The 15,657-nt window shown below is 46.0% G+C and overlaps 1 protein-coding gene across 1 annotated transcript in view; it reads right to left on the bottom strand.

The window, feature by feature from the left end:
- Positions 1-11,506: 11,506 nt before the first annotated feature.
- LOC138294217 (uncharacterized protein C1orf87-like) overlaps positions 11,507-15,657 on the bottom strand; it is a 56,182-nt gene continuing 52,031 nt past the window's right edge. Inside the window, exons 3-4 of the mRNA XM_069233359.1 lie at positions 13,548-13,707; positions 11,507-12,081 (exon numbers count right to left, since the gene is read on the bottom strand). Coding sequence (XP_069089460.1) covers positions 11,921-12,081; positions 13,548-13,707 — 321 coding nt within the window. The 3' untranslated portion in view covers positions 11,507-11,920. The remainder of the gene's footprint in view (positions 12,082-13,547; positions 13,708-15,657) is intronic.

The following is a 15,657-nucleotide window of genomic DNA, read 5'->3' as shown; positions in this document are numbered from 1 at the left end:
TGGCGGTGCTGATCGCGGTGCAGGTGGCGGTGTCCACCGCCGTACAGGTTGGTGTAGTGGTTGACAGAAGGGGTGAATCTGGTCCGTCAGTCGGAGCCACCGTGCCCTGTCCTGACCTGCTCTTCGGCTTGTGTCCCTTCCCTACCTTTGATGTTGCTGCTGTTGTCTTGCCACTGTTCCCTTTTGGTTTGGAGGAGCCCTTGCTTGCTGGTAGGTGCGGCTTCTCCCTCCGGCATGTGGGGAACCTTCTTCACCTTGGCAGGTGGCGGAATGGCCTGCTCCTTGGCCTCGCTAGGTGGCGCACTGGCAGCCCTGATGGGTGGCACCCGCGATGAGACCGGAGTTGCTGCGACCACTGTGAAGGGGGTTTAGTGGCGGAGCTGCTGGGCTGGGACCTAGACAGCCTGGCTCTAGGGGAAGAACGGGGTGAGAGGTGTAGGGAAGAGGTCAATGTTAGCCAGGAAAAGTTTCTTAGACACACTGGGATGGGAAGATGGAGGGGGTTTGGGAGTGGAGGAAGAGGTAGTGGTTGTAGGAGGTGTATGTTTACTGAATTTGGGTGAAGGTGCATGGGTCGGAGGCTGTTGTGAGGTGGATGGCTGTTGGGTGGGTGTGTGCCTGCATTTGTGTACTTTGGGAGGAGGGCTCACAGACACACTGGGAGAGGACACAGGGGATGTGTGAATAGTAGTGGGGGTGGTGAGTGCACGTGAGCGGTGTGTGGTGATGGGCATGCTGGTGATGGAGGTAGTGGCTGAGGATGTAGTGCATGCAGGTGTGAGTGGAGTCAAGACAGGGAGGGAGGAGGAGGATGTGGAGGAGGGGGACACAGTGGAGGCAGTGGATGTTGATGTGTCTGCATGGGGATGGTGCTTGTGTGAGTGCCGGTGGGATGTGTGGTGCTTATGTTTGCCATGTCCACTCTTGTGTGTTGATGAGTGTACATGCTGGTCTGATGGTGTGCTTGGGATAGGCTGAGGTACAGGGGATTGGGTATGGGTGGAGGAAGTTGGAGGGGGGAGGCTGGACACAGGGACAGTGGCTGCCATCAGTGCTGAGGCCAGAGCCTGAAATGCTCTCTGTTGGGCCGCCTGCCCAGAATAAATGCCCTCCAGGTATGCATTTGTTTGCTGCAAATGCCTCTCAACACCCTGGATGGCATTCAAAATGGTAGATTGCCCAACAGTGAGGGATCTCAGGAGGTCAATAGCCTCCTCGCTGAGGGCAGCAGGGCTGACTGGGGCAGGACCTGAGGTGCCTGGGGCGAAGGAGATGCCCACCCTCCTGGGTGAGCTTGCAAAGGACACACGCTGAGGGGCTGCTGGGAGAGCGGTGGTGGTTGGGGGGGAAGGCGGCTGTACCTGTTGATGCGGTGGGCACCGCAAGGGAGCTCACATCAGAGGAGGAGTCGCTGTCGCTGGTGAATGCTCCTGTCCCCGTCGTGGAGCTCCCCTCGCCCTCCGTCCCACTGGTGCCTTCAGACTCCGTTACTTCACCCTCCAGGGCCATATGGGATGCAGCTCCCTCCTGCTCCGGTGCCACTGCTCCTCCGTCAGATGATGCTAATGCACGCAAGAACAGGGTGACAAAACTAAAAGGGGGGGAAGACAGAAGATACACATGGTCAGTGCATGCAACACCACTACCGTTGGCGGACACAACACACAGAGAGCAGCCCTATGCACTAAGCCATGCACTAACAGTGCAGGGGAAAAGCACATGCCCAAGGGGGACTCTGTCTAGACCCATTTCATGCACAGCTGGCACCCATGGGAGCCTGACTAGGTGTAGAGGACAAATACCACCTTTGGTGTTGGACTGGGAATAAGGCTGCAAAAGAATGGATTTACCTTTGCACGTATGCCCTTGCCTAGGGGAACCCAAAGGCCACCACCCCCACCCAGACACCTCGTCATGCGAGCAGAGTCAGCTGAATGAGAGTGAACTCACCCCCTTGTGGCTTCTGTGATGCCCTCAAGCGCCCATCCAACTCCGGATATGCCACCGCCAGGACCCGATACATCGGGGGGTCATGGTGCGACGGGCACCCCTTCCACATTGGGAGGCCATCCCCAGCTGGGCCTCTGCCGTCTTCTTGCTCCAGTGGCGCAGGTCCTCCCATCTTTTCCAGAAGTGGGTGCTCTGTCTATGGTAGACCCCCAGGGTCCGCACTTCCTTGGCGATAGCACGCCAAATACCCTTCTTCTGGTGGGCACTGACCTAGAAGAAAAGGAAGTAATAATGGATGTTACTATCCCGTACAGTTCTTCTCACGCATTGCCTTAAAACCTGCCACCCTGGCCCAGACATACATACACACACTATCCTGACATGCTGGCCTGTCCCCCTCCCCTTCCTCTTCCATCGACGACACTCAATACAATCATGTGCCATCCACCATGCTCACGGTGTACTCACCTGTTTGTCTGGAGGACCGTACAGTTGTGTGTACTGGGGTAGGACCCCATCCACTAGTTTCTCCAACTCCTCCGAAGTGAAGGCTGGGGCCCTTTCCCCAGACACTGTAGCCATTGTCGCTTCCAGACACAGGTCACAGCAGCACTTGCAGTGTAGGTCCTCTCCTGTTGAAGGTCAGGTATCAAGTGAGTGAACAGTTAGAAAATGGCGGCCACGTCCACGGCGGTGCGTACCGTCACCACCGGAGTACATCGTCATTGGCTCCTGGAACCCATAGGGCCCAATGTTAACCAATGCTGAATTGTGCTGCAGTCTTTGACCGCCTACCGCAACGGTGTACAACGCTAGCGCAGTTACCTCATTTCCCCTTGTCCCACCTTACAGGTCAAGCAGCCACCATTTCAGGGGGCCACATGGCAGGTCAAATAACTGTGTCACACTTAGGCCAGGAATACAGACAGACAAAGGTACATGGAGAAATTGTAAAATTTTTGCAAAACAGCATTGTGATACCTAAGTGTTGTATGACCCTCTGCTCACCGTTCTCCTCCATAGGGCACGTCCGCTGGGGCAGGTGATACAGCTGTGTAACATTGGTATGTGAACAAGTACATTGACATTGCTATATTCCAGAGATTTTGCAATTACACATTTGTGAAAGCACAGGCTGACTCCAGATTGATTTGTGATTCAAGGGTCTTTATTTATGTGCAAATAAGTGGAGGGGGGTGTGCAATGGGCTGGGGTGATGATGGAGGAATGTCCATGGCAGAGTCCAGTCTCTTGGTCTCACAGGTGCATTGTCCAATGGGGCATAGGAAGGTGAGCGATGGCAGTTTAAGGTGGACAGGGTGACAAAGTTGGACAGAAGGGTGACATTCAGGAGAGTCTTATTTCCTGACGGGGGTCTTGGCAATGTTCTCTGTCTTGTTCCCGGATCTCAGGGACCATTTTCAGGGTGGTTCTCCTTCTGCAGGGGGTGGGGTGCTGGTGGCCTGTTGTTCCTGTGGCGGTGCCTCCTGTCCACTAGCGCAGGCGGAGGTGGAGGGCTGTTCATCATCCAGGCTAGTGTCAGGGGCCCGTTTGTGTGCCACTGTGTCCCTCATGGTGTTGACAAGGTCTGCCAGCACCCCTGCAATGGTGACCAGGGTGGTGTCAATGGACTTCAAGTCCTCCCTGAACCCCAGGTACTGTTCCTCCTGCAGCCGCTGGGTCTCCTGAAACTTGGCCAGTACCGTGTCCCTGGTCTCCTGGGAATGGTGGTATGCTCTCATGATGTTGGAGAGTACCTCGTGGAGTGTTGGTTTCCTGGGCCTGTCGCACAGCTGTCCTCTCAGCTTCCCTGTTATCCTGTGCCTCTGTCCCCTGAACCGTGTGCCCACTGCCACTGACCCCAGGTCCCTGATTTTTTGGGGTTGGTGGGTTTGCCTGGGTTCCCTGTAGTGGTGGACACACTGCTGATTGACATGTCCTGGGGACAGAGTGATGGGCCCGCTGGGTGGGTGCTGTGGCGGTGATTCCTGAGGGGGGAGGCTCAGTGGTGGTTTGGGACTGTGGCAGTGGAACCGACTGTCCCGAGGTCCCTGATGGGCCGGGCTGGTCATCTTGATCCAGGCGTGCATGTCTGTCATCACTGTGGGCCTCTTCTGTGCGGGGACTGGATATGTCTGGCACCTCCTGTCCGGTGACGTTGGGTAGGCGTCCTGTTGGGGTGTAAATGCATAGTTCTAGTATCTGTGTGTACCATCTTGTGCATTGGGTAAGGCACCCTCTACTCCTGTGCTTGCGTTATTGTGCTGGCCCTTTTGTGATAGTTGGTTTGGGGTCTGTGTGGGTATCTGTACTCGACATGCTTTGGTGATGGTGGTCCATGCATAGGTGTTGCATGCAGGGCCTTGGTATTTAGATATGTAGGTTGTGATAGTGGGACATATGGAGGTGATGGTGTGATGGGGTGAGGGTAAGAGTGGGAGTATGTGATGGCATGCAGGTGGGGTAGGGGGAATGAAGTAGTTAAGATGTGACTTACCAGAGTCCAGTCCTCCTGCTACTCCAGCGAGGCCCTCAGGATGCATTATTGCCAAGACTTGCTTCTCCCATGTTGTTAGTTGTGGGGGAGAAGGTGGGGGTCCACCACCAGTCCTCTGTTCAGCAATCTGGTGTCTGGATACGACGGAACGTACCTTCCCCCGTAGGTTGTTCCACCTCTTCCTGATGTCATCCTGTGTTCTTGGATGCTGTCCCACTGTGTTGACCTTGTCGACAATTCTCCGCCATAGCTCCATCTTCCTTGCAATGGATGCCTGCTGTACCTGTGATCTGAATAGCTGTGGCTCTACCCGGATGATTTCCTCCACCATGACCCTGAGCTCCTCCTCAGAAAACCTGGGGTGTCTTTGAGGTGCCATGTTGTGGTGTGGGTGATGTGTGAGGTGCTGTCTGTTGTGATGTGTGGGGGGATGTGTTGGTGTGTGTTGTTTGAGGTGCGTGGATGTTGTATAAGTGATGGTGTTGTGTGTCTGTGGATGCTGGTGTTGTGTTAGCTAATCTCTCTCTCAGGCCTTCTTCATAATTTTTTGTTGTAAGGGCTTGTGGGTAATGTGGGTGTGTGTTTTAGATTGGATTGGGTGTGTGGGTGTGGTGTGTGTATGTGTATCAGGTGTGTGTATTTTGAATTGTCCAATGTAGCTGTGTTTTGTAAGTGTGTGTGTATTTTGAGCATGGCGGTGTGTACCGCCAATCGATTACCGCAGTTGAAAGACCGCCTCATTGATTCGTGGGTCGTGATAGTGTTGGCATATTCTTGTTGGCGTGACGGTGTAGGTTTTGGTATCACCAGTTTATCACTGACCTTTGGTGTGGCGGACTTGTGTGGGTGTCTGTATTGTGGCGGATAACGAGCTGTGGGTCGTAATACCTGTAGCGGATTTCCGCTGACACAACGGTATGTTTGCGGTCTTCAGCACGGCAGTAAGCGGGATTTACCACCAGGATTGTAATGAGGGCCTCATTCTACAAAGAGAGTAGCATTGGTCGACTTACAACACCATCCGGCCCTGAATCCCAATTAGTGGCAAACACCCTACAGCCTGCTTCCCCTCATCTAACAATTTCCTTTGACTTTACTTTCAGAGAAAAGAAGCTGCAGGTTTCAGTGATGATTGACTCCAGAGCTATGGGACATTTCTACGCCACAAAAATTTGAATACATTTTGTAAAAAAAAAAGATAGCAGAGCCCGTTCGTGTGGTGGATGGAACAAACCTGTCTTCATGCCCAATTACAGATTAAACGGAACCTATAATTGTGAAAGACCATCTAAGACACCAAGAAAAGATATCTTTCAGTCTCATAGATGCTCCTGAATTTCAGCTGATCTTTTGCTTACCATGGCTTATGGAACACAACCCTGAAGTTAATTGGGAAAAGAGGACTGTCCAATTAAATTCAAGATACTGTCGGAAGCATTATTATGGTCCTCAAGTGATAAGTAGTGCACCATCTCCTGCTCATGTTTTGGCTACTAAATCTAATGTGGTTTGTGCTCTGGAAAGGGTTTTCATTCCCTTAGAATATAAAGAATTGTCTGCAGTGTTCGACAAAGCTAAGGCAGAGAAGCTACCTCCCCACAGATCTTATGATAGCAGGATAGTGCTTGAGCCAGGAGGCAATCTACTTTGCAGTAGAATCTATGCCCTTGCTGAAAAGGAGAACAAGTTTGTTAAAGAATATTTGGAAAAATATTTGGCAAACAGTTTTATTCATCCCTCTCAATCCCCAGACTCTCCCCCACCCTGTTTTTTGTCCTGAAGAAGAAGAATGAAGAGTTAAGAGTGTGTATCGATTATAGAGTGTTAAATCAAGTTATGGTGAAGAATCGTTAACCCCTGTCCTTGATTTTAGTACTGCTGGATGAGGTAAAAGACGCAAAAATCTACACCAAACTAGATTTTCGCAGAGCGTACCATTTAATTCGAGTTGCTAGGGGAGACAAGTGGAAAATGACCTTCTGCACCCATTTTGGTCTATACTAATACCAAGTGATGACTTATGGGTTCTGTAACACGCTGGCTGCTTTCCAGCACTTTGTGAATGATGTTCTGAGAGAGTTTTTAGATCAATTTGTACTGGTCTACATTGATGATATTTTAATCTTCTCCCAGAATTTGCGAGACCATGTGGATCATGTGAGAGCAGTTCTAAAGAAATTGTTGTAAAATAACCTCTATCTGAAGTTAGAAAAATGTGCCTTTCATGCAAAGGATGAAGAATTCTTGTGATTTGTCTTATAAGAAAACTGAGTTTCCATGGATCCTGCTAAAATTCAAACAATCCTGGATTGGCCTTCTCCTAAAACGGTGAAGGAAGTGCAACGTTTTATTGGCTTTGCCAATTTCTGCTGCTGTTTTATAAATGAATTTTCTAAAAAGGTGGTCCCCATTACAAAACATATGAGAAAAGGAGTACCCTTCCATTCGTCAACTGATGCTGAAGAATTTTTTGAGTTCCTCAAAAGAGTCTTTACGACAGCCCCTATCCTTCTCATCCTAACCCTGAGGAGCCATTTATTGTAGAAGCCGACATCTCTGACCAATCGATTGGTGGCGTTTTGTCTCAGAGGCACAAGGAAACTGGTCAACTTCACCCAGTGGCATTTCGATCCAGAAAATTAACTTCTCCTGAAAGAAATTATCTAATTGCTGAGGTAGAGCTACTGGCTGTGAAGGATGCCTTTCAGGAGTGGCGGCATTATCTATTAGGGGATCGTCATGTAGTCACTGTGTTCATCGATCATAAGAATCTTCAGTTTCTAAAGACTGCTAAGACTCTATCTCCAAGGCAATTGAGATGGTCATTGTACTTTGCAGATTTTAATTTTACCATTACCTATCGACCTGGTTCTGCCAATGGTAAGGCAGATGCATTATCAAGTATCGATAATATATCTAGAGTCGGAGAAACTGAGAAGATTCCAATTATTCCAGCAGACAAGTTTGTTTGTACCTTACAATTTTGTTAAATAAAAAGGAAGGTTTGAGAATCCATGTCTGACCAAGGAAGTTTGGATTGGGCCAACAAAAGAGAGAGAAGAAAGGTTCTGGAAAATCTCCCTTTTGTTAAAAATGCCTTATATTTGCAAACTCGTGAGTTGCAAGAACTTGCAATACAGGCATGTCATGGTAATCCTTTAGCTGACCATAAAGACATTTTGAAGACTACCGAATTAATTAAGAGGTATTTCTGGTGGCCAGCCATGATCCCTCAATAAGACAAAATGTACAAACCTGTGATAAATACATTTGAGGAAAGACAACACGACTAGCTCCCGAAGGTGAGCTTTAGCCTCTCCCCATTTCACCATATCCCTGGCACACCATTACTATGGACTTGATTGTAAACTTACCTTCAAGTCAAGGTTTTTACACAATCCTAGTCTTTGTGGGCACCTTTTTTAAAATGAGTCATTCCATCCGTCTGAAAAATTTTCCTAGAGCCTCTCATTTAGCACAGTTATTTTCACAACACATAGTGAGAGCTCATGGTATCCCAGTGGTTGTAATCTCAGATCGAGATCCCCATTTGTTTCCCAATTCTGGAGAGCCTTCATGAAACAGCTTGGGATAGACTCATGGTATTCTACTAGTTCTCATCCGGAAACGGATGGACAGACAGAAAGAGTTAACCAGGAGATAAAGCAGTACCTACGCTTATATCTTTTGGACCAAGATAATGATTGGCCAGATTTCATTTGAACAGCAGAATTTGCGTACAACAATACAATTCATGCCTCCACTGGTTATTCTCCTTTCCATGTGAACTCTGGTAGGCACACAAACATTATCTTGGGAAGGTCGGAGCTCGATCCCAGCTGCGAATTAATTTAGTAAGAAAAGTCAAAAGACCAACCAATCTGCTGAACACTTGGTCAAGGCACAAGTCTGTTACAAGAAGCATGCTGACAAAAAGAGTAGAAACAATCCGGGTTATTGCGAGGGTGAGAAGGTCTGGCTATCCACTCGACACTTACATTTAAGAGGGAACAAAACATTCCAGCCTAGATATGTAGGACCCTTTAAAATAAAGAAAATTGTAAATCCAGTAACAGTCAAACTTGCCTTGTACCCTCAGATAAAGGTTCATTCAGTTTGCCACATGTCACTACTTAAAAGAAACTCTCATAATGTTAGGACAACCACCCCTCCAGATCCTATCCAAGTAGTGTATGCTTCAAGGTTGACAAAAACGTTTACAACACTTTCCCCATCAAACCTGCTGTGGGGGTTCTTTGGAGGGGGTACTGTCAGGAAAACTATTGCCAGCGCTGTAAGGTTCTTCCCCCAGCAAAAGCGATTCCCCTTTTCTCTGTACCCATGATGGTTGCAGCGGCGTCCTCACTCCTGGTGGCTCTTGCGGAGGATGTTCCTAGAACTAGCCTCCTCAGTTTTAATTGCCACTCAAGATGGTGGCCGCAGATCTTTGTGAGGTCAGCGCTCTAGTGTTTTTACCTTAGTCTCGTGCTGTAGCTTCCCTCCAGCTGTCTCTCTCAGGGAGCTGTGCACTTCAACTGCCATCTTGAGGAGAATAAGCAGTGTTCCTGTGGGGCTTGGCTTTATTGAGAATTCTTTCAGTATTGAGTAATTAATCTTTTTTTCTTGGTACGGTGTGCACACCAGGGATTTTTCCCTTTTGGAGAAGCTTAATTTTTTTCCTTCTTCCAGCAACTGCCTATCGGCTTTCTGAGGAGAATACATTCTGGCTCAACTGAACTTTAAGCAAATGCAGCAAGGAATCCTTCCGTATAATTTCCAGACTTGCCAATCTATATATATTAAAACTATTCGCCTTGCAGACTCATCAGTCTTAAGAGACAAACCTCAGAACTCAGACAGATGCCTTAGAGACTGTGATAGAGAAATCCGTACTTTGAGAAGGAGGTTTCTAGAGAGAGGCTAATCTCTCTAAAGATCCAGGTTAGGAGAGCGATTGCTTTGAGTGAATGATAATGACTGAACAGTTGAATGCACAGTAGGAATGTACTCATTTATGCTCTTATCATCCCACTGCAGGTCCTTCCCTTAAAGAGATCCCCAAAAGACGAAACCTGCTTGTTTACAGAAGCACACGCAGAATATCCTATCTTCAAGTTGGAAACACAGGCAGCAACTGGATCTGGAGGTGGACTCTCTTTTTCTATTCCTATTCCCTTTCACCCCTAGTTGATGCAGGGTACAGATAATCAGTTAAGTTCTGAGAACACATCTGTTGGAGGGAGTTGGGTATAAGGCATCTGCTCCTGTGGAAGTTTGATTCAATTGGTAATCTTTTGACACTGAGGCATAGAGTCTCCATGACACCAAAGGAGAAAAATCCTCATACACTTTAGGAAGGGGCTATGCATTGTTCAACACTAAGACATCTGATATATATTTCTAAATCATGTGTTGCTGGAGACGTTTCCTTTTCCTGGTGTATATTTGTGATTTTATGTTAAGTAGCTGTGTGTGAATTAAAGTATTTATTGTTTTTAAGGTAAAACACTGAAATTTGATTTATTACAGCATTACAAGCCACAAAAGCGGGTGGGCATACCGGCCGTTAAAGGTCTGCTCCAGCGTTAAAGGGAGCAGGCCTTCAGTGGCCGGTATAGCCCTCTATGGCGAGGTACAAGGCTGTTAAATCATTCCACCCATTAAAGGCATAATATACTAATTATAAAAATAAAAGCCTCTCAGAGAAATCCCAGAGGCTCTGAAGACTTTGTTTCACAGCTGTTGCTGTGATTGTTTAACAGCTAACAACCATGGGCAGGACCACAGCTGTTGAACATTCACAGGAATAACTGTGAAGAGAGGCTGAAATCAGGCCCTGGTTCTTCCCTGACTCAGCTAAACTGCTTTTTCTCATTCAGCCGGGCCAAGGAGACCAGCAAATGAGCAGCATTTCCTAACCCTCCTTATAAGGCTTGAGTGATTTTGTGAGTTACAAGAGGAAGGAGTGGGAAGACACTGGTGTGCCTGCAGCACAGCCTCTGCCATTATATTTCCCCTGCCACTCCATATATTTTGAAGAACCAGGGAAAGAGAAAGGCAAAAGCAGTGGATTAGAGCATTGAAATGTTGAAAGCAGTGGACCTCTATCAATTTATATTGGCCGCCTGTTGCTCCATTGTCTTCAATGGAATTCCCAACAGTCCAAGTTCTAATAAATTATTATTTTGCACTTTATGGAGTTCTATAATGTTTATATAACCCCTTCAGTTGCAATAATTCATTGTTTTGGCTTTATCTTTTGAACTACAATGTTAATATTCAATTACTGATACAACAAAGAGGTAACTCTGATTTGCCCCTTTATCATCGGGAATGTCTTTCTTATTCTCCTGTTTGATCAACAAAAACAAAGGTTTTAGCTCTATGTAATCATCCTCAGACCTAAACATTCCTTTGGCAGTGACTAGCTCATTGCCCATCCCCTGCCCCTCCTACTATGAACAGAAATATTTGAACTGCTATCAACTCTGATCTTACCTTCTACTACGACTGGTGTTATGAAACTCCCTTTTGAACAGGATAGGGAACATTTTTCACTGAGATAAAAGGAAGATGTTGGTGTTCAGGTAGCCATTTCATCTGTTTTGGATCATAGTAACGCTGTCTTGCTTGGCAGCTTATCTGCCAGATTTGCAAATGCAGCTTCCTGGTTTGTTATGAGATTTACCATCTGCTTGTTTCTGTTAAATCCCAGTTGGACTTCACTCACAAGTTCCCAGTGAATAAGTTAATATTGTTTAAAACACTTTGCATGGTCCTAGCATCAGTCCCATGTTCTCTTTCACATGGTTAGTTCTTCTTATGCACTTCTGGTTGCGCCCAAGCTTCATCACGCAAAAGCGGTGAAACATTCTTTCCTGGTTCTCGCTCATAATCCCAGTACACCAGAAGTAAAAGACTCTACCCACATGAAACAGAACGAGTGGTGTGCCTGTACAGGGCAGTGTGCAGCACATTAAAAGCCAGTCCTACTGACGCGCAAATGCTTGTTTTTAAATAGACCCACAAATGTCATTTAGGAAGCAAAACTTTATATGTGTCTGACTCTTCAGGGACAAGGCAGTTGATAGAAACCTACGCACCATACAATTTTGACTCTCTTGATCACAAACATAGCAATAAAAACACTTTAATGAACAATCAAACATAATTAGTTACTCACAAACAATTGACTACAAGTTGAGTAATTTACGCCATTAATGTAGAGGTGGCAGACACTTTATACATTTCTTTTAAATGCCTGTAAATTAAAATAACCATTCTCCATTCTATGAGTTTTGATCGTTGATCAATATAGTCATAAAGAGAAAAACAAAGTAACTGTCCTTTGGCGGGTGAATGTTAACATATGTTGTGCCATTTTAACATTTATTTAAAAAAAACTATTTTCGCTTTCTAGAATATCTTGGAAATTTTAATTTATATTGAGATGCAAAGGAAGATGGGTACATGTTATAACTCTTTCAGATATTGAAATACTGGTTCGAGTGTCACTGAGTCTCCACAATGAAATTTACGAAGTGCTTGGTCAATCCTAAGAGGGCTCAATGCCAGGTTGTAGATGTGATTGTAATTGTGGATCAGTCGCTTTGCTCGCTCCTTTTCTATTTTGCCTGAAGTGAAAAGAAACAATTGGTGAATTTATTGTTCTAAAATCTATGGTTCATGCATTATACGATGAGGAAATTCTGACAAGCCTTGCGTTACTTAGGACCCAGGCTCCACCACTAGGTAATGTCCAAATGTGTAGACATCAAAAGCTAAAGGCAACATGTTTACCTCCTTCCACCAGACCATCTCATGCTAGAGCTTAGCAAGGGATTCTCTATGACTATTGGACATCTTGACTGAATGATGATAGATGGATGTCATAAAAATGGTTACTGTGGAGAGCCAAGCAGATGACAACTCCATTGGGTCTTGGTGTCTTTCCACCTTAAGAGCATGCAACAGAATACCACACATCAAGGAATTTGAAATCCAAGATGAAGGAAACCCAGGTAAACTTACACTGCAAGGTACTAGCAATGAATTACAAATTCCATATATAAATACGTAATCCTCCTACAAGATATCATCCCTCTTAGGGGGCCTGATTCACAAAGGTAAACTTAAACCAAAAGTCTAAGTTTAGACCAAAAGTCTAACTTTACTAGTAGTAAAATTAGGCTTTTGGTCTAAGTTTAGTCTTTTGGTCTAGACATAGGTGATTATTATGACTTCGGCAGATGGAAAAGCCCGTCCGCTGAAGTCCCGACAGGGAGGTTGCCGCCAGTGCGGCCACCTCACCGCCGGCTCCATTACTAGTTTCCTGCTGGGTCAGTGGGCAGGAACAGACTTTCCGCCTGCTGGCCCAGCGGGAAACAGCCTACAGCATTGTCACCTGCTCGTAATAGAGTCAGCAGCAATGCTGTAGTACTTAGGGTACACCAGCACCCGTTGCAAAATTCACTGTAGCAGACTGTGAACTTTGCGACGGGGATGGCCAGTGGGGCCCATGAACTGCCTATTTTTCCTCTTTAGCTCCTGCCAGGTGCTAGCCCTGTATATTTTCAATATATACATGTGGAAGTGAGCCTAAGGTTCCTTGTTTGAAGGGTGACAGTAACAGTATAAAGTTAGGATAATAGAAACAAACGGATGTAACCCAAGAATTTCTAAATTAACAATAAAGCAACAGGTGTTTAGAGCATAAGTGTGTGCCTTAAACTATTGCTTTCTCTTTACCTTAGCTAATTCATTTTTATACTTGCTGTAAAAATATCGTACATTGGGTTAGACGAAGAATGGTCCAGGAGGAACAGATTCATGACACATTTTCAAAATATCCAGATAAGGTAAATGTACACATAATTATCTAAATGGAACAAATTTAGATGGTCGTTTGTTGCCTTCAGAATCGACCAGAGATCTGACCCTCTATGGCTCCCGGCCTTAAAATGAAGTCCCCCACAAAATATTGCCGAAGACCATTGTTAGCATCAGTAAGATCACATGCTCAGATGGTGCAATCAGTGACTATCAACATATACGGTAGTCTTAAAAACCTCCATTTTAAACTTGAAAGGTGTTTCTGTACCAGTATTTTGTGTGTCACACAGAGAAAGAGCCTTTTCAAGTTTTCCAAAACGATCAATCCATGATTCATGGTGCTTTGAGTCGCTGAGTTCTGCTACTTGATGAATGGGCTGCGTTGAAGGTCTACTTGTCGGCCCATTATCGTTATCCTTATTTCGATCCTAGGTCAAAAATACATTGATGTTGGAAAATTGCTAATCACTGGAAATTTCTCATTAAAAAAAAATGTTTAAAGGACCATAATACAGGAAAGACAAGAGAAGCAACCCAATTCCCGAATGACTGCCCATGTCAAAGCTGCATAAGTGAAAAAGCTGAACAGCATAAATGAAGGACATATTTAAAAACTTTTAGAGATAAAGGAAACGGAAAAAAAACCTTGCATATTCGACCTGCAGTTCCTACTTTTCCTCTGCCTAAGAAATGCTCCCTAGGAAGTTAATGTGGGCCATATTATTAAAAACGACTGCACCCTGCTCCGAGCATTTTTTGCCATCTTTGGTAATGTGACTAGTCTTTTGCAAGCTTTTATATTTATTGCATATCATATTTTATCTATCATTGTATTACATATATGCAGTGCTTAATTTGTGCTTGTTGTTTCCGGTGCTGAACACCGGCACTTATTTTTGAGGGCCGGTGCTTTTTCCTCTGCCTCAAGCATTTGCTGCGAGCAGAAGACACATATGGGAAAGACGGAGGAAGGGAAAAAATAAAAGCATCACAAAGGGAGGCAGTAGAAAGCTGCAGGAGTGAGTTGAAGGGGCAGGGCGTGGCTTTAAATGGATTAAAGAGGCTCAAGATTGCTTCTGTATTACGCTGCCTCAGTATTCCGTGCTCGCACATTTAATTGCAGCAGTTGCATGTTTAAGAGGAGGGCTTTGGGCACCGGCATGTTTTTATTACCAAATTAAGCACTGCATATATGCGTATAATCATGTATATATTTTAGAATGCTATAATGCACACATTGGAGACATAGGCCCTCATTATGAACACGGCGGTAAACACCGTCGACCGCCGTGGCAACGGCAAACAGAAGACCGCCATTGGCGGTGAACAGAAACCCGCCATATAATGATTAAAAAATCTGAATCCGAAAAAAATCACCCTGCCAACAGTCACCGCCAGGACCTTGTCGGTGGAAATGCTGGACCTCCCACCCTGCCACCACTGAGCACACCAACACCCTACCCATCAAATAATGAAGCACAAATCACCGCAGCGGTCAGTGGAAGCTGATAACGACCATTGACGGTGCAGACCGCCACGGGCGGCAAGTGGAACCAACAGTAAGAAGTGCACACATTGGATAAGTTAGAAACCCACGCATCTGACACACATCCACAACACTATAAAACACTCACAGACACACCCCATAATCCTTTGCAACAAAAGTAGGCCATTGAAGACAGAGAACACCAGAAGCAGACACTGAACGTCACAATCCACGATACTTACACCCAACCACACAAGAGCACCCTCACCTAAATCCACACAAGACCCATAGGCCATGGAACCACCAGAGATATGTAGACAACGAAATCTAGCCTTCAGGAGACCTATTGTGCGCTCTATCACCTTCCTAGTATGTCCATGGGCCTCATTGTAATTCCTCTCTGCATCTGTTCCAGGATTCCTTACTGGTGTCAGGAGCCGCGCAAGTTGGGATAGCCAGAATCACCTAGAAAAAGGTGCAAAACAGAACTTTCATTGACAAGCCTCTGAGCCAAACAGCCTGGCTGTCTGCTATGTGGCAATAAGTGACAGAAACACCTACCTTTGATCCACCCTCTGTCCTCTTGTAGTTGTTCCATTTTGTGTAGCACACTACTGCTCCTCAGCACAAATGAATCATGAACTGAACCAGGGAACATGGCATTCACATGTGTGATGTACTGGTCTGCAGTACACACTAGTTAAATGTTCATGGAATGAAAGCTCTTATTGTTTCTGTACACCTGATCACTGACTGTTGGGGTGATGATAGCTATGTGGGTGCCATCGATGGCACCGATCACATGGGGTATGTTGGCAAAGGCATAGAAGTCCGACTTGATGGCAGGCAGGTCAGCACTTTGGGGAAATCTCACATAGGACTGCAGGTGACG

The sequence above is a fragment of the Pleurodeles waltl genome, chromosome 4_2 (assembly GCF_031143425.1).
Source record: "Pleurodeles waltl isolate 20211129_DDA chromosome 4_2, aPleWal1.hap1.20221129, whole genome shotgun sequence".
Lineage (NCBI taxonomy): Eukaryota > Metazoa > Chordata > Amphibia > Caudata > Salamandridae > Pleurodeles > Pleurodeles waltl.
Note: the sequence above shows the minus strand (reverse complement) of the source record. Positions and strands in the feature narration are given on the sequence as shown.